The sequence below is a fragment of the Galeopterus variegatus genome, unplaced genomic scaffold (genome assembly GCF_000696425.1).
Source record: "Galeopterus variegatus unplaced genomic scaffold, G_variegatus-3.0.2 Scaffold297, whole genome shotgun sequence".
Taxonomy (NCBI): Eukaryota; Metazoa; Chordata; class Mammalia; order Dermoptera; family Cynocephalidae; genus Galeopterus; species Galeopterus variegatus.
In genome coordinates, this window is record NW_007726408.1 from 38,573 (window position 1) to 57,997 (window position 19,425).

The window sequence follows — 19,425 nt, forward strand, 5'->3', positions numbered from 1 at the left end:
GTGTACCTTTGCAAGGCCAAGGTTAATGCAGGGGCTAATATCCCTGCCCTGATTATTTCTTTTTTCCAAGGTTGAAGGTTATATCAAAAGCTTTTCCCATGTTTACCTGTCTTACTTCCTGGTAGTACAGTAGTGGCTCCTAACAAAAAAAAAAAAAGGAAACAAATGTATATTTTCAAATTTCATCTTTGAACTAAAGTATGAAATCTTAATGATTTCTAAGCTCTTTTCAGAGGGAAAACCATTTCAGAGCCAGGATTACCATAACTGTCCTCTCCAGAGACCTAGAACTCTGAGGTTAGTTCCCAAGAAAGGAAAGCATTTTGGAAAGCTGGGCCCAAGTGGTTCCAAATCCAAATCCAAAAAGAAATCCTGGTTCCCTTGAAGTAGTATAGCCTCAAAAGAAATTTTAAAATTCCACTTTACAGGAATTCTCTGTATTATCTTAGCAAATTTTCTGTAATTTAAAAATATTCCAAAATAAAAAGTTTATTAAAAAAAATGTTTCCTCTATTAAATCCATCAACCTGAAATCAAACCATAACAATAAATGATGAAAAGCCCCAAATCTTCACCTTGTTTTATTTCTACTCCAGTGATGCCACTTCCTCCTAGGAAAGCTGTAGTCTCTTAAAAAAGGAAAGAAAACCAAAATGAATCGAGTTTTAAGGAAGAGGGATGCACTAAGGTGATGGGTCTACCTGAGATAAACACAACTGAAAATTTCTTACCACCTATTATTAAGTCAGAAAAAAAGTCTTTTTGACTGTAAAAGTGATGTAAACTTTCAATATACAAGTTAAATTGTTTAAAAAGTAGGGATAAAAACTTTTAACTAACATGATTCTTAATTGGACCTTAGGTAGTCCTTAATCAGAATAAGATATGTAAACTTCTTAATAAAAATTGTACATAGTAAGAACCTCATAAATGATTGATACTCATTACTATTATCATCATTACTTATTGCTTTAAGTATTAGACTCTTCACGTGCAAGAATTTGCCAGTGGCTGCCATATTGGAACTTGGATTTAAAGAGTGAAAAAAATCAATGTGTCAATTCTTTACCCATATTGAGAAGGAAATGACCTAGCATGGGGTAACAGAACCATGTGTTTTCTCAATATGCCAACAAGCTATTTTCAGAGGTTTCTAGAACCAGGGTTTAATCTATATGTTTTCCATGTACTATTTATGTACCATACAAAATTTAATGACAAAAATTTCAACAGCTCAATTACTTTCTTTAGATATCAATGAAAGAAAGAAAGACATTTCTCTCCCAATCACCTAACTGATCTTCAGTGCCTTAGCTCCATGGTGATGTCTCCTTGAAGCAGCGGAAAGAAGGAGAAAAAAGTCTGAGTGTCTGACCTTTAGTTACTAGGTAAAATCCTGGCTATCTGGTGATTTTTGTTCAGAAAATGCTCTTCACAGGAAGTACAAATACTAGATGCTATTCAGGCAACTTTGTCCTTGGAGAAGTAGGTAGTGGCCTGTCACTGCTTACCTGCAGGAGTTCCAGCCCTAGCAGGGGAAGATGTGGCTGCTGAGAGAGGAAAGACATACATGGAAAAGATTCAGAGAGCTTGCAATGGAATGGTGGTGCTTCTGCATAAAAATGCCAAAAGGAAAGACATATCCCAAGAAAGGATTTCCTGCCAAACTGTGCACTCACCTGTGCTGAAACTTCCAGGGGCAACTGTTGTGCCAACAGCTACCCCAGAGGTGCCTGAAACAACAAAAGGATTAAGGTTATCACAAGTCACTTAATGAGTCACTAAGTCAAATGAAGATCCAAATCAAAAAGGGATTTTATTTTATTTATTTGCCATAAAAAACTCTACTTTTCTGAGCACATGGCAGATGGTGAATTTGACATATGTACCTGCTCTCAACAAACCATAATCAAAGCAAATAGACAATATTCCCAACTTGAGGTACTTCTGCCTGGAATCTGATGAAAGGAAGGCTAAATAAATGCTTTTCCCCAATACTCACCTGCTTGGTTCTCCAGCACTGTGGTGATGCCTGCTGGGAGGCAGAAAAGAGGGGGGAAATGTTTGAATGTGCTGCAAACTTCAGATGCAGGAGAAAATACTGAGCAACCAAATTTTTGTACATATACATATCCACATGTATACACACGTGTGTCCTGGTTCCATGGGGCTCTTCTATTTCTCTCTCTCTCTCTCTCTCTCTCTCTCTCTCTCTCTCTCTCATACACACACACACACACACACACACACACACACACTCACACAAACATACACAAAGGAAAAATTTCTGGATTCCAGCTAAAATGCTGGTGATATTTTTAATACCAGTGGAGAAATCCCATCCTCCGACTGGGAGCAGTGAGTCTCAATTCCAGAATTAGCAGATTTTCAAAAAGATTTTATCTCTTATAGCAGACCTATTTTGACTCACTTGGAGTGTCCGTAAATAAAATTCAAACGCTCTCAAGGAAAGCTTAGAGAGTCCTTACCTGATGACCCCCAATTGTGGGCTGTTTATTCTTACCGGTTTTGAATCCAGTTCTAGCAGTACCAGTCCCTGCTGTGGAAGCTGTCGCCTCTGAGGGAAGAAAGAGAATTCTGGGAATTTGGGATACTTGGAGGAGATACTGGGGTGTTGCTTTGTCAGAACAGCCCTTAAAGAGAGATAGATAAGACATTTGAGATTAAATAAGAGACATTTCCTTCTTGTCAACCTACCTGTGTTAGAACTTCCAGATATAATGGTTGTTCTAGAAGATTCTCCAGTGGTACCTAAAATGCGAAAAAGTAAATGAAACAATAGAGCATTACCTCCCCTGGTAATCCTGGAAGCATCAATGTGGCCCTAAAGCACCGGAAGCCCTTTCCTGAGGACATTCAGTCCCTGAAGAGAACATAAAATCAACAACTTCCTAGCATTTCATTCCCCAGGCCATCAGGGGATGGATGTGTGGCCACTGAACTTCCCTTTCCCTGTACGCTAAAGAGATAACAGGGCTTTAAATCATCCTTACGTGTTTCACTTGGTGGCACGTGGCCCCCTGGTGAGCCAGAGGTGCCTAAGGGAGGGGATGAAGCATGGACTTAATCTTTATAAGCTGACTCTTTGATACAACTTGGGGCACTTTAATAATCAGTTGCTTTCATGAAGCTTTCTAGTGAGGGGAGATAGAAAATAAACAACAAAGATCATTCATGTAAAAGTAAATGAGAAAAATGATAAACAGAGGTAATTTATGGGAGAAAGGTAAATTGGGTAAGAAGGATTGGAAGTCCTGGGGTGGGGGGGTAGAATATATACAATATGCTTTCATGCCTTTTTGCAGAAAAAAAAAAAAATGTCTCTGTAAGCCAGGACACTGAGGACAGCCTTGACTGAGATATGAGTCATGGAATTCTCAAACAGAATAATTGCCCAGGTTGATATGACACAATATGGCCCTAGAGAAAATGCAGGCCCCTCCTTCACGTGCCTTCATATATATTCATTTACTGTGGCACCCCAGACGGAGAAATGATGGGAGCCTCAGACTGAAAAGCTCACCTCCTGGCAGTCCTGCACTGGTGGCCCGGCTGCCTCCTGGCACAGTTGTGACCACTGAGAGGGAAAAGAATGAAAGGTATAAAGACTGAACAGGACATTCTGGGGATCCCATGGGCTATTTTGCCCAAAGGGCAATGTTTGGACTCTCTGACCTGTGTTGGCACTTCCAGGTTCCAGAGTTTTGCCAGAGATGCCCTCAGTAGTACCTACAATAAGCAATAAGAAAAGGTTGGTCCATTCATTGCCCTTCATGAAAGGAGCCTAGCCATTGGAAAAAAAAAAAAAACTTTGTGTTTTTTTTTTTTTTTTTTTTTTTAATACACCAGTAAATTTATTTCTCTGGGCTTTCTAGCTTTAAGAGTTAATCCATATATTTCCCATGGAACATATTCCCTTGGTAAGTTTACAGAGAAAGGCCTCCACAAATGAGTCCATTTTTTAGGGTTTGGTTACAGAGCCAGATGTGGCCACAAATCACTCATATAACTGTCAGGGAACAGTCCCTGTGCCCTGATGAAGGGTCCTTGATTCACAAGAAAATAGGAGGAAAAGTTGAAGTATCTGAACTGTACTTATTGATGTCAAATATTGAACATCTGCTAAATTTTTACCTTGTATACCAAATATGGGAAATTCAGAGTTTTGGTATATTTCAGGCAAGTCTCCTGGGAGTAATTACAAAGTACAGTTAGTGCCTTAGCAGAGCTCACCTGTGATTATTCCAAATCTTGTTGTTCCACTTTCTCCTACGGAAGTCGTGGCCTCTACAAGACAGGAAAACAGGATAGAGATGATTGGAAAATACTTAAGGACCATGGAAAAGATCTGCTAGTTCTCCCACACAGGGAGACTATCCTGGAGGAGAGGTCTCATCACATACATGGACTGGTGGAAGATTTCCCAACACCGCATTGACTCACCTGTGTTGGAACTGCCAGCAGCAACAGTTGTGCCAGGGGCTACTCCAGTAGTGGCTGAAATACAAAAGGTCAGAAATCATCACAGTGACACATGTTTGTCTTCTGAAGACCTGCTTCTAGACGGAATCTGGGCATATCTTTGTTATGTCAAAGGGCCCTTTAACTGCTTCCTAAGGTGAAAATCATATGCCTTCTGTAAGACCCATATCAGGAACAAAGCAATCAAAATAGTAATGTTCCCAAGCTGAGGCCCCCTCCCATGACATTTCATCACTCTAAGACAGGGAAACAAGGTGGCTTTCCCTCAGGTTCACCTGTCACACTCCCAGTTGCTTGGCCTCCTTGTGCTGCAGTGGTGCCTGCTGTGGGATAAAAACCAGAAACATATTTAAATTTGCCAAGAATATGGGAAAATATTTAATGCCCAGTGTTGCTTTTTTGAGTAAGAAAACTTTATATAAGATAAGCCTGCTTCCAGGATTCACACTGCTTTCTCTTCTTCCCAGAAATACAATATTCCTTGGCTCCCCCAACACCTTAGTGATGTGTATGACATCACAGGAGAAACCCCTCATGCCAAATACACACCAGCCCATCTTTAGAAAGTTACAACCATGAGGCTGGATGCTGAGAGCTTTTCCAGAATATGTCCAGTGTAAGAAAATACGGAAAGTACCTGTAAATGCAAACCACTCTGCAGGAAAACACACCTCCCAACAGGTGAGCCAAAAGAGAGTGGTAATTCATGCCAAACCCCGAAGTGGGAGCTGCTCGTTCTCACCTGAGTGGGACCCAGTTCCAGGATGGCTGCTGCCTTCTGTTACCGTTGTGGCCTCTGAGGGAGGAAAATGATGAATGTTGAGGTCTGAGGATTTGGGATACTGGAGAAAGCGTGATGTTGATATTTCATCAGAGCAGGTCTACTAACTTTATTATGAGGTTAAATATGGAGATTTTCTGTGTATTAACCTACCTGCGTGGGAACTTCCAGATATGATGGTTGTCCTAGAGAATTCTCCTGTAGTACCTGAAACAAGAAAAGTAAAGGGATTGAATAGCACTAGCTCCTCAAGTAGCATTGGAGGTACATATGTGGCCTTGAACCACCAGAAGACCTTTCCTGAAAGGGCTCTGTTTCTGAAGGAAATGAACCATGAACTACTTCCTACCATTTCATTTCTTGGCCCACCTATTGACCATTGTTGCTGCTGTGGTTCCCTTTCCATAGATCCCACTGAACATGGAAGGGGATCTTATCTCCCCCTCATTTGTTTCACTTCCATACCCTGGGGTCCCTCGTGTGGCAGAGGTGCCTAAATTTTACTCATCAATTACTTGAGGTATTTTGATATTCAGAAGTTTAAAATAGAATTCCTTGACTCCAAAACTCTTATATGATGATTTTATTTAGTCTGTCCTACCGCTTTGCTTGGAACTCTGTGAACTGCTGCTAACTCCAGGTGAAACCATGTTGGTACCTATTAAAGTATATACAATGAAAATCTACAAAATAATACATTTCATCATTTCACTAATACCTATTAAGCATCTCTTCTGCATAATATTGTTTTAGGACCTTGGGATGTATCAGTGAGCACAATGTTCAAAGATCTCTCCCCTCATGCAGCTTACAATCAATGTGATAGATATTAGTCAATGCTTTGGGAAAAAGATAAATCATACAAATGTATCTGGGTCCTGATAGGCAGGGCTGGCCAGCAGATTGCTTTCATCCCTGCTCTCCAACAACTAGCTCTGTAAACCTCGCCCCTGGAAGCCCAGATGGATAAGACATCTGAGGCCATGAAATTCCTAGGCAGACCCAGGTTTGTGACTCTGGAGTACTGTGTTCCCAGAGGAAATCCAGGCCCCTTTCCTCGGCCCTGTGCAGCCACCACACAGGGATTGGATAAAAACCAGTAAACCACAGACTAAACAAGCTCACCTCCTGGAAGATCTGCTTGGGTGGCCCTGCTCCCTCCCATGGAAGTTGTGGCCTCTGAGAGAGAAAAGAAAGGAGGGAGTAAAGACTAGGTTGTGAGGAAGGACACACCCTGCTACTGTCACAATATAGCACCCAAGGAGCCAATGTCCAGATTCCAAATGTATTTTCAGACTTACCTGTGTTGTAACTTCCAGGTTCCAGAGTTTTTCCAGAGATCACACCAGTAGTACCTAAAACAAGAAAGGGATGAAAGTCTCTAGATCAGCTCTGTCTGGCACTTGATTTAAATAGAACTCTCAGTTCTCCATGTAAAAGCAAACTATTTCTCTGAGACTTGCAGGGCTAGAAGTAATGAATATATGTCCAATGGAATAGTTCTTTCCATAGCAATTTTACTGAGACGGTCCACAACTATCATGTCCTTCTCTTTGGAGAGCACACAGAACATTTCTCTCCACATCACCTATTTGTCTGTCATTAGTTTGACTTCATGATGGTCTAGTGAAGGCCCTCATAAGCTCAGGAAATAAAAAGGCAATATAATGACTGTCCTCTTTTTTCCTGAATTTTATCCATACAGCATTGTTAATTAGTGTAGATATATTTTCAGAAGATGATTTGAAGGAATTATCAGGAAGAGCTGGTATTAGTCTAGCATCACTGTGACTATTCCAACGCTTGCTGTTCACTTATTGCTCTGAGAGAGATAAAGAGGAAAGAGTTAATGGAAGAATATTTAAAAATCAGGGCAAAAATATTGTGATATTCCTGCAAAGAATAATACCAGAGAGACATCTAATTATGGGAGGAAATGTGGAAGATTCCAGGTTGACCTGTTGACTCACCTGTGTTGGAGCTTCCAGGAGCAACAGTTGTGCCCGGGCCTACCTCAGTGGTGGCTGAAACACAAAAGGGACTGGAATCACCACAGCGACTCCTGTTTGTCTCCTGAAGACCTATCTCTAGGAAAAATATGTTTACATCTTTATTACATCAAAGCATTCTTTCTCAGACTCCTGCTCTAACAATGCTTTTTCTATTAATTACTCCATTACCAAAGCAATCAGAGAAACCAAACTTGAGACAAAGCTCCTGGTATTCCATGAGAGGGAGATTTTTTTCCCCCATATTCTCCTATTTTACTGCCAGGAAGTTGAAGACAAAAATATTTGTTTGCTGATAATTTTTATTTATTTATGTCATTTATAATTGATACATGATAATTGTACATATTTATGGAATACAGTGTGATGCTTCAATATATGATTACATTGCATAATGATTAAACTATAATATTTAGCATACTCATCACCTGAAATATTTATCATTTCTTTGTGGCGAGAATATTCAGAATCCTGTCTTCTACTTATTTTAAAATATACACTATAATGTTATCGACCCTACTGTGCTATAAACACCAGAACTTATTCCTTGTATCTTTCATAGCCATCGACCAAAATACTAATCATTTGTATAGGTTTTGGAGCACAGAAACCTCTATGGAGGTACGTTTCCAAGGCTTATTTAAGTTAAGTCTATTTCCCAGGATCAAAAGTGCTTTGAGCTCCTTCTGCTACCCTGGCAATGTTTGTATGTAAAGTTACAGAGGAAATTTATCAGAACAATTATACTTTGTTTACATCCCATCCTGAAACAAGCCCTCCCATTTTACAGAAGATATTCCTAGGTTTTAGGAAAATATTAATCCAAAAGAAAATCTATCTGACTTAAGATACACTGTATTAAATAAATGCACAATATTCTACAGGAAGGTCACTTTCTAACTAGGCATGGTAATAATGAGTCATTCCTCATGGTGACAACCTAATCAGGCAGTGTGCATCCTCACCTGTCCCGGCTTCAGCTCCAGTGCTGCCCCTGCCCTCTGTGAGGGTTGTGGCCTCTGAGGCAAGAACGAGAAGAACCATGAGGTCTGGGAACCTGAGATACTGGTAAACATTATTATGGTACTGTTTTATCATTGCAGCTCTACAAACATTATCGTGCAATCAAGATGAGGATTTCCTTCCCATTCCACTACCTGTGTTGGAAGCTCCAAATGTAATGGTTGTCTCAGAGAATTCACCAGAAGTACCTGAAATGAGAAAGTAAAGGAGCTCATAGAGCAAACAATATTGGAACAGCAAGGTGGTCCTGAACCACTGGGAGACCTTTCCTAATAACTTCTGTTGCAGAAGGAAGTGAATGATGAATAATTTTTTTTTGGAAACTATTCACTAATAATTTGCTACTACCTCTTCCTCCCACTGTGGCCAATTCAAGAAAGAAAATAAGCTTAATTACACTTTACCAGTGTCGTGTCCAGTGACTTGGTTCCCTGGTGTTCCAGGGGGAAGAAAAAAAAGTCTTCATCTTTCTAAACGTTTTCATTTGTATAACGTGGGATGGTGTGATACGCAGATGTTTAGGAACAGACTCATATGGCACACCTATACCCTACCCTGGTGGTTTGAAGAACCACCTGGGGAAGCTTGTGAACTTCCTTCCTGGCCTGGAACCTCATGAACTGCTGCTGACCCTGAGGGAAACCGTGCTGGTCGCTCTTGTAGTAAACAGAGTGACACTCAAAATAAGGATATACCTGTCGTTCATCTTATATGTCGTAAGGATTTCCTCAGTGTCTTATATATATTTATCATCTTAAATTTTTAAGTATTCTTCTCTTGGTGAGGAGAACAAAGACATAATTCTCCTGGAATTTACATTGGTGGGAGAGGGAACACAGAAACTAAACAAGAAGTAAAATAAACACATTAGACAGATGGCAGCATGTGATAAGTCCTTTGGAGAGTCATGGTGAGCAGTGGACAGAACGGGGCATGTTGGGAGGCGACTGCAGGTCGTTGGGCCTTGGCCAGGTGTGTGAAGAACTGATGCTGTCAGACAGGACACACAGGAAAGCCTGACTTAGATGACCAAGAGTCTGAAATTCTGTAGCAGAACTACCCAGGCATGTCAGACAGACAAGTGGTGTCTCCAGACAAGAAGTAGCCCTCTCTCCTTGGCCCCCTTTCACGCTTATTTGTTCACCTCAGCACACCAAAACAGACTGCCTCAGACAAACAGCACCTCAGACTGACAAAGTTCTCCTCCCACCCCTTCCCATCCAGTGGCCCCGCCCCTTCCTGTGGAGCCTGTGGCCTCTGAGACAAAAGAAGGCCTGGGATGACGTCTGAGACACGGGGCCGGACGAGGGGACTTCAAAAAGACTGTGGAAAAATTAGTGTTATCTTTCATTCTATTTTCCCACAAACTTTTTAGAAGTATTCTGGTTCTGGTACCTCAGGAATATGTCAGCTGAGGAGCTGCTGTGTAGAGTTTCCTATGTGTTTTTGGACTTACCTGTGTTGTAATTCCCAGGTTCCAGAGTCTTTCCAGAAAAGACACTAGTGGTAGCTGTTAAGAAAGGGATGGGTAGTCATGGGTCAATTTTTTTGTCATCATAAAGTGGGCGTAGCGTAACAAGCAAACAAAAGTATGAAATCTGTATATTTATTGCATATGTCAGTACACTGGGCCTTAAGTGACAAAAGGTATTTTGCATATTCCTCATATAATATCCTTGTGACAGCAAATTTAGCAAAGGAATTTTTACTTATTGGGTGTCTTTCTCTAGAGTTCAGTAAAGGGGAGAGAGCAACAATGTCTCCAAAACATCACTGTGAGTGTGTCACATGGCCACATGAACACCTGGGGGTGGGAGGACACTGTGCTTAAAGCATGGGCAATAACAATGACATTTTGAGATTCTGAACTTAGTCAATGAAAGACGGTAAGTTTTTACCTGACAATGCTCAGTATGGGAGAAAAGAGTGACATGGAAACATTGCAAGCCACAATCCTTACTGGGTATTATTAGAACTTAATGCACTAGCCTAGCAGTGCTCACCTGTGGTTATTCTACCTCTGGTTTCACTTCTTCCTAGGGAAGTTGTAGCCTCTGACAGAGAAAAAAACAGGAAAGACGTATTTGAAAAATATTCAAGGGCCACCAATAGAATATGATATTACTGCTGTAAGAATAACATCAAGAGGAGAAATCTCATTACTGGAGGACCCCTGAAGGGCTCCCTGCCCTCCTGCAGGCTCACCTGTATCGAAACTGCCAGGGGCAACAGTTGTGCCAGGAGCCACCTCAGTGGTGGTTAAAACACAAAAAGGACTGGGATCACCACGGTGTTCAATGTTTGTTTACCAAAGACCTACCTCTGGAAAGAATCTAAGCCTGTCTTCATTGTATCTAACTGGCTCTTTCCCTGGCTCTTCCCTCACGATAACCCCTGTGTACTTTCTCATTAACCATTTTATTACCAAAGCAATCAGAGTAGCCAATATTCCTGGCGTTCCATAAGAGAGAGACAGGTGGTTTTCTCCCAGACTGACCTGTGTTAGTGTCCAGGGTGGAAGACAGGCAGTTAAGTTTGCTGGGGGGGTTTGACATTGAGAAAATTTTAATTATTTGTATTTCTTTTGGAGCATGGAAACTTCTATGTAAGCAAGTTTCTAAGATTCATTTACATTATCTCTGCTTGCCAGGATCAAAACTGTTTTTAGCTCTGCAAATATCCTGGAAACGTTTGTAGGTAAAGTTACAGAAGAAATTTCTCAGAATAATTACAACAGCCATCCCATTTCAAAAGTGGGTATTGGTAAATTTTTAGGTGAATATTAAATCTAAAGAAAATCTACTTGGCCTAAAATGCATTGTCCCTAAATAAATGCACAATAGTCCGCAGGAAAGCTACTTCCTAGACAGTCAAGGTAATGCCAGTCATCACTCATGGTCACACCCAACCATGGGCTCTCACCTGTCCTGGATTCAGCTCCAGTACTGCCCCTGCCTTCTGTGAGAGTTGTGGCCTCTGAGGGAAAAAACAGGAGACTCATGAGGAATGGAAATTTAAGAGATTAGTGAAAACAATTGAGGTGCTATTTTATCATTGTAGGTCTACAAATGTTATTGCGAGTTCAAGATGAGGATTTCCTTCCCATGCAACTACCTGTCTTGGAACCTCCAGATGTAATGGTTGTCCCAGAGTATTCACCAGAAGTACCTAAAATGAGAAAGTAAAGGAGCTCATAGAGAAAGCAATATTGGAAGCAGCAAGGTGGTCCTAAACCACTGGGAAACTTCTCCTGATAACCTCTGTTGCAGAAGGAAATAAGCCGTGAATATTTTTTTTTCCAACTATTTGCTAATAATCTGCTACTCCCTATTCTTTCCACTGTAGCCAATTCAAGAAGGAAAAGGGGCTCAGTTACACTTTATCAATATTGTGTCCAGTGACTTGGTTGCCTGGTGTTCCAGGGGAAGAAAAAATTCTTCATCTTTCTAGACATTCTCATTTGGGTAACTTGCATTATAGCGATAATGAGGTGTTTAAGACTCATATGAGACATCTGTACCTTCCCCTAGTGGTCTGAACAAGTCCATCCTACCTGGCCTGGAACCCTGTGAACTGCTGCGGGCACCAAGGGAAACTGTGCTGGTAGCTGTTGAAGTAACACAGCGACACTCAAAATAAGGATATACCTGCCATTTATCTTATAGGTTTTAGGCATTTCCTCAGTGCCTGATTTTTTTTTTTCAGTGAGGGAAACAGACAAAGATCAATGCTTTATGTCACTTACACTTGAGGGGAAGGCAACACAGAAAATAAACAAGTACAGAATATGTATTACATAGATGTCAGCTTGTGATAATATTCTGGAGAACCATGATGAGCAGAGTGGAGCGAATAGGGGATACTGGGGAGGCAGCTGCAGGTCAGTAGGCCTCAGCCAGGTGTTCAAACAGCTAACACTGTGCAGCCGGACACAGAGGAAAGCCTGGCTTAGATAACAGAGACTGTGAAATTCTCTAGCAGAACTACCCGGGCACGTCAGACCTACATGTAGTGATAATGCACAGTAAGCAGCCCTCTTTCCTTGTACCCTTCTTGTCTACTTGTTCGTGGTAGCACACCAAAACAGAAAAACGATGAGAACCCTGAAGCCTCGGACTTGCAAAATTTACCTCCTGGCAGGTCTGATCCGGTGGTCCTGCTGCTTCCTGTGGCACTTGTGGCCTCTAAGAGAAAGGAAAAGCAGGATGAAGTGTGGAACACGGAAAGTACATGCTTATCTTACCTTAGGAACATATCACCTGAGGAACCGCTGTGTGGAGTTCCCTGCGTGCCTTTTGACTTGCCTGTTTTGTACTTCCCAGATTTCATGGTCTTTCCAGAGACTACAGCAATGGTAGCAAATAAAAAAGGAGGGACAGTCCTGAGTCATTTTCTTATCATCATGAAGTGGGCAGAGGGTAACAAGCAAATAAAAGGATAGGTTTTATATATATATATATATATATATATATATATATTTCAGTAAACTGGGCTATTAATGCCAAAAGGTGATCTCTATATTCCTCCTATAACTCATATAATATCCTCCCCACAACAGATTTACCAAAGGAATTTTTACTTGTTGGGTCTTTTTCTCTAGGAGGCAGTAATGGGGAGATAGGAGCTATGTTTCTAGATTGATCATCTATATAAGTGTCAGTCAAATGGCTACATAAGTGTCCTGGGGGTGGGAGGACAGTTTGCTTAAAGCACTAGAAAGAAGAAAGAAAGTTTGATCTTCTGAACTTTAGTCTATAAAACATAATAAAGGTTTACCTAGCAATGCTCAATTTGGGAGAAATGAGTGGCATGGATACACTTCAAGCCACAATCTTTATTGGGTATTATTATTATTAATGTAATGCAATATCCTAGTGATGCTCACCTGTGGCCATTCCACCTCTGGTTGTCCCACTTTCTCCTAAGGCAGTTGTGGCTTCTAAGAAAGAGAAAAATAGGAAAGACATATTTGAAAGATATTTAAAGGTAATTAAAAGAATATGATATCGACCCTGTAAAGGATAACACTAAAGGAGACATCTAACTATGAAAAGACCCTGAAGATTTCCCTGCCTGCCTGCAGGCTCACCTGTATTGGAACTGCCAGGGGCAACAGTTGTGTCAGGAGCTGACCCAGTGGTGGCTGAAAAACAAAGAAGACTGTAACACCATGGTGTTCAATGTTTCTTTACCAAAGACCTACCTCTAGAAAGAATCTAAGCCTATACTTATTACATCTAATTAGCATTTCCCTTGGCTCTTCTCTCATGATGAGCCCTGTGATGACCATTTTTTTATCAAAGCAATCTGAGTGACAGTGTTCTCGACCCGAGACAGGCTTCCTGGCATTCTAAGGCAGAGAGACAAAGTGGGTTTTTCCCATGCTCACCTGTTCTACTCCCAGTGACCTGGCTGTCTGATTTTGCAGTGGTACCTGCTCTGCCGTGGACACACAGAGGAAGGTATGAATGTGCTGAGAACTCCAGACATTGTGAAAATATTTAGCTTTTCATTTGTGAAATGCAACATTTGTATAGGGCGGGTGTGTTTTCTCTATTCTTGTAGCTGCTCTTTCTTTCTCAGGAATAGGAAGTTTTACCATCCCTCACCTTTCAAATGTCTGTGCTGTTTGTAATTTCACAGCAGAAATTACTCAGAACAATTTGTATAACCATCCTGTCTTCAGGGATTATCGCCATGATTCTGGACTCTGTTATTACCAGCTTTTCAGATAAAATTTCAAGACTGAAAATGAATTATTTGGCCAAAAATGCAGTATACAAAAAGTAAATACCAACTGCTCTTCAGGAACTATTTCTGTAGGCTCTCCTATGAGTGTCATAGTGACAACAACAAAGACACCAGCTGCTCCTTCTTACCTATTTTGAACCCCGTTGCAGGGGTGCCAGCACCTTCTGTGGAAGTTGTGGCCTCTGTGGGAAGAAATAGGAGAGCAGTAATTTCTGGTGGGTTGGATACTGGAAAGAGGTACTTTGTGCTATTTTATCAAAACAGTCTTACAAGAAACATCATTTCTTCTGAGTGTCCATAGAGATAATATTCTTATTATTTCCACTCTACCTGTCCTGGAAATTCCTGTTTGAACAGCTGTCTCAGAGCCGACTCCAGTGACACCTAAAACAAGATAAAGTAAATTTAGCAAAATGTCCCAATTTGTCATGGAAGCAGCTAATAGCCTCGCATCAATATAAGTCCCTTCCAAGTGATAAACCATGAGTGTCCTTCTCTCATGTCATCTCCTTGTTTCATTTATTCACATCTGCCTTGCAAAAGAACACCCCTGCATGCTAGCCCCCTGGCAGAGGGATGGGGGCACATTGCATGCCCATCTGTTTCACTTGTTGCTGTATGGCTCCCTTCTGTGCAAGGAGTGACTATGGAGAGAGGAAAATGGAAAATAAAGTTTCTTCTAATAATTACCTCCTGCCTGTGATGCTTTGTGCTTGTTTTTTATGACATCCTTACAGTATGCACATGTGCATGCACACATACACACACACATACACACACACCCCATGCACAAAACACTTATATGGGAGTAAGAGCCAGCAGCTTACATTTTATTCATGCAATACTACCTGTGTTGGAAACTTCTGAACTGCTACTGACTTCAGGAAAAAAGATGGTGGTGCCTGTGAAAAGAAATTTTGTGAATTTCAAAGAAGTGACACACTGTCTTCAGAGAACTAGCTCTGGGAGCGAGGACTCAGAAATACTTGGCTGAGGGGCCTGAATGCAGGCAATCACAGAGGGATTCGCAACTTGGCTTGGCCTTGAGTGTTGCGTCCCTGAGGAAATGTGTCCTCAGCCTTCATATTCTTCCCAATGAACCAATGGAACCCCGTGTCTCCAAAAGACGACACACCTTTTGGTAGTCCTGCTCTGGTGGACCCTGTAGCAGTTGTTGCCTCTGAGAGAAAAGAAGGAAAGGAGTGAATTAAGGAAATGCTAGAGCTACTGTATTACCTAAGTGGCCTCCTCCAGGATTTTCAAGTATAGGATTTTACCTATGGTATAACTTCCGGGTTCAAGGTTTTTGCCTGAGACACCACCAGAAGTTTCCAAAATAAGAAAGAAGGGGTGGTCAACATGCTATGACCTGGGAATTGCCTATTGAAAAACTCTTTGTTTCTTAAATATGTTATGAAGAAGCTCTTTCTATGAGTTTCTAATGTCAAGAATTCATCCATATGTTTCCTGTATAGCATTTATTTCCCTCAGCAAATTTCCTGACAAAATTCGAGACTCTTGAATGTCCTTTGAGGTTCAGTGCTAGGAAACGAGTTTTCTGAGCACACATGTATCTGACTGCCAGTAACTTGAGTCCTTGGTGCCCCAGATTGGGCTCCTTGAGGTAGAAGAAAATTTCAGGCTCCTAATACTGGTCATTTGTTATCTAGTAGCTGTTTTTCATCTAAAAGAATGTTTAACAGGAGGGGGGGAGGGGGGGGATAAAGCAGTGTGGCTACATTTCAGGCAACACTGTTTATTGGGAGATGATTAGAAAGTGCAGTTAGCAGCTTAACAGGCTTGGCTGGGGCTATTCCACCTTCCATGATTCTACTTCCTCCTAGGGAAGTTGTGGCCTCTGAGACAGGAAAAGGAGACATGATTGAAAAAATATCAAGGATTATGGATTATTATAATGATAATCTGGTCTAGAAATAAAACCTGAGAAAACATCTTCTTAAAAGAAGTCCCCATGGAAAATTCCACCCAGCTTGTTCTCACCTGTGTGGAAACTTCTGGAGGCAAAAGTTGTGCCAGGAGCTACCCCAGTCATACCTGAAATGCAGAGGCCATGGGTCACCACAGTGACTCATTCTGCCAAAGACCTGAATCTAGATGCCATATGTATGTTCCCTTGCTATTACAAGTAGCCTTTATTGGGCACTTGGCAGATCCGTAATTTTATGAGCTTCTCCCCTTGGACTATTCCCAAAGCACATAGAGTGCCAATGTTTTCCACTTGAGACATCCTTTCCTGGCATTCTCTGACAAAGATTAAAGGTGATATTTCCCTCCCGTTTACTTTGATTACTGTCAGTGCTTTAGCTCTCTGGTACAAAAGACAGTTTACATATGCTCAGTACCTGAGACAGTAGAAATGGTAGGCGACAAATAACACTAATAGGCTTAGAAATATAATGCTACTTCTTTTTAATAAGGGGGATACTTTGAAAGTTATTTTTGTTTGAGTTTGTGCACTTGTATACAACCAGTGTAGACTTCAACTGTTATATAAGGTATTCAATACACCTTATTTTGATTTAAGAAAGCATAAGAATAAAGAAAGAAAAAGTCTTATGCTACCAAAACCTAATTTGAAGTTCATGTTTTGTTAATCTGATAAATTAAAACTTCTGTTACCATGTTTTCTATTCTAGTTAATACAACATCATTTTTTTAAAAATGCACACTTATAATCTCATATTTTCTCACCTGCTACTTCAGCCTGTTTTGATGGCACTAAAATTTAAAAACACAAATGTATTTATAAATGTGCATTTACTTATTTCAGTTTATAAAGATTAATTTATGTATTAGATTATAATTTGAGAAGAATGTCACAGTCCCTTAGATATTTTTTAGTGCTCAAATGGAAAAGACAGAAATGCTATTTCAAGCCACATTGTTCAGAAACATATATTTTGTGTCATTTTAATTTCAACTACTACAAAAAGTTCTGGTAAAATACTGTTATCTGGACCTAATAAAGGAAAAATTAAATTCATATTTTGATTAAAGAATGTACTTGAATTTCATTTTAAAAATTCACTTCAATGCTTCGAAAGCCATGACATATACATTTTTTATCACAAAATAGAAGTATATTATTCCCGTAGAAGCCTATCTTAGAAATTCATGTCAGAATGAGAGCTCTCTTAGAAGAGAAATCGTGAAGTTATTTTCTAAGCAATCATTATAGGTTACAAATTATCAAAATGAAAACAAATTATTGCCTTTTTTTCCAAGTAAAACATATACACACGTAATTCTTGCTTGGGTCTATTTAGTTAAAGATTAAGTCTTGAACTTAGAAAATGCTAAAAATGATAAAATATATGCCACGCCCCAAAAGTCACACACTATAGTCCGGTAATCAACTACTTGTAGCCATAGCAACAATTTATAATAAAATTATAGCATTCAATATGTAGTACGAATCATGCCAATTCATTTACATTTGCATATATTACATTTGCATTAACATAGATTGAATAATTATAAACTTAGTTTGAATTAAATTATTTAATTATTTTCTAGTGACTAGTTTGTAAAATAAATTTACATATTTGGACTTTATAACAGTAGTTAGAATAAATATAGAATAAATTTTTGCCAGAAAACAAAATACTACAAGCAATTTACTCCTTAAACTAATAATGAACAATTTAGTCACTAAAGTCTCCGTTAGATACCCTGCAAATTGAGAAATGATGTCTTTCTCAAGTACTATGTATGATACTGAGTATATTACCAGTCCATAAGGTTAAATACTAATTTACTACAGTCTTGAAAAAATAATTTCGTCCATTTATTTAATGTTAGGGAAAAAAATTACTCTATAAGTATTTGTGAATTTTATGTCAGGTTGAAATAATTTTATAAAATTAAATAATTCTATAAAAGAAAGTTATAAAACAATAGTATTACAGTTTTGTCAAATAAAATGCTCCAAATTATATTTTTTCAGAATAGCAAATGCCACAGTTTGTTATTACATAAAAGAATTTTAAACCTCTTTTTATTAACTACTCCTGCAGTTCTAGTAGTTAGAAATGGGTAACATTTAACTTTTGTAATTTTAACAGCAAGCTTTATTGATGGGTTATTAAAGATCATTGTATATTTTGTTTTAAAGGAGGATGGCATCACTCTGAAGAGCACACCTTTGCAATCAGTAAACAATGAGAAAAAATGTAGGTTCCATTATTTAATTTGCTATAGAACCTAGACCATATTTGGTAAGGTCTTTGTCTAAATTCCTCCTGAACAAATTAAATAATGATATTTATTCAAATAGTAACATGAGATAATGTATTTAAAGACATTGTAATTATTTAAGTGGCATTGTTATTAATTATTTTACCATTTTTAATTGGCCAATGAGCACGAAAACAAGTCAAGAAATACATCTGACATCCCCTGGTTACTTACCAACAGTGGTACTTCCTGGTTCAAGTGTGGAGCCAGGAGCAGCTCCCATGGAACCTGAGATTGAAAGTGGAAAGTCATTTGTGGTGTTCTTATCTTATTGGAACACAATCCAAATGTTTATCAATGTAACTACTTTGAGTCCAGGTGCGTGATTCCACTACCTGATGTGGAAGCTGTGCTTTCACCTCTAGCTCCTGTAGAAGTTGTAGCCAGCACTCCAGTTGCACCTGAATTTAAAACAAATTTTTAAAAATCTAATAACGTAATGGGTCATTTTCATTCGGACTTCTGCCTGACATCTCAAATTTAACTTATTCAAACTTGAACCTGTAATCTTCCTACAGCAAACTGCTGCTCCTTTAATGTTCCCTATTTCAAGGAAGTGATACCACTATCCTAAAAACATGTCAGTTTGAAAATGGCCCTTAACTAAATCTCTATCCAAAACATTGCCAAATCCCCTTGATTGTTCTCCAAATATGTTTTGAATCTTTCCATTTCTTTCCATCTGCCACCACAGTTTATTCTAAACCATTGCCTCTTACCTTGACTCAGCAATAGCCTCCTAACAAATCTCTCTGGCTTCCATTCTTACTTTACACAATCCTTCTGCACATTGCAGTCTTACAGATCTTTTAAAAATATGAACCTAGGACTTTTAAGATGGCGACGGGTCTGGAGCGGCCGTGCCAGGAGACAGCGCGACCCTGAGAAGTGTGCGCTGTGATACCAGAGTACTATTTGCATTTCCAAGAGCAACAAAAAACGAGTAAATCTTTCAACAACGAACCTACAATGACAAACAAGCAACAACAGGTTTGAGGTTTTAGGGCCGACACAAAAGAAGACTCCTGAGAGCGCCCAAGCCCTGCTGCGGGTTCAAGCGAGCAGCCCAAGACAACAAAGGCCAAGTAAGTCAGCAGAGAC

The 19,425-nt window shown here is 39.8% G+C and overlaps 1 protein-coding gene across 1 annotated transcript in view; it reads right to left on the minus strand.

Annotated features, from left to right (window-relative positions):
• The window catches only part of MUC19 (mucin 19, oligomeric), a gene marked incomplete at its 3' end in the record, with an annotated part of 133,578 nt that overhangs the window by 23,108 nt on the left and 91,045 nt on the right, over positions 1-19,425 (minus strand). The window contains exons 51-75 of the mRNA XM_008567143.1: positions 18,660-18,725; positions 18,499-18,552; positions 16,780-16,806; positions 14,916-14,969; positions 14,398-14,451; positions 13,406-13,459; positions 13,202-13,255; positions 12,447-12,500; positions 11,431-11,484; positions 11,239-11,292; positions 9,773-9,826; positions 8,451-8,504; positions 7,255-7,371; positions 6,586-6,639; positions 5,886-5,942; positions 5,438-5,491; positions 4,465-4,518; positions 4,255-4,308; positions 3,697-3,750; positions 3,545-3,598; positions 2,980-3,059; positions 2,719-2,772; positions 2,525-2,654; positions 1,680-1,733; positions 576-629 (exon numbers count right to left, since the gene is read on the minus strand). Of these exons, the coding sequence (XP_008565365.1) occupies positions 576-629; positions 1,680-1,733; positions 2,525-2,654; positions 2,719-2,772; positions 2,980-3,059; positions 3,545-3,598; positions 3,697-3,750; positions 4,255-4,308; positions 4,465-4,518; positions 5,438-5,491; positions 5,886-5,942; positions 6,586-6,639; positions 7,255-7,371; positions 8,451-8,504; positions 9,773-9,826; positions 11,239-11,292; positions 11,431-11,484; positions 12,447-12,500; positions 13,202-13,255; positions 13,406-13,459; positions 14,398-14,451; positions 14,916-14,969; positions 16,780-16,806; positions 18,499-18,552; positions 18,660-18,725 (1,503 nt within the window). The remainder of the gene's footprint in view (positions 1-575; positions 630-1,679; positions 1,734-2,524; positions 2,655-2,718; positions 2,773-2,979; positions 3,060-3,544; positions 3,599-3,696; positions 3,751-4,254; positions 4,309-4,464; positions 4,519-5,437; positions 5,492-5,885; positions 5,943-6,585; positions 6,640-7,254; positions 7,372-8,450; positions 8,505-9,772; positions 9,827-11,238; positions 11,293-11,430; positions 11,485-12,446; positions 12,501-13,201; positions 13,256-13,405; positions 13,460-14,397; positions 14,452-14,915; positions 14,970-16,779; positions 16,807-18,498; positions 18,553-18,659; positions 18,726-19,425) is intronic.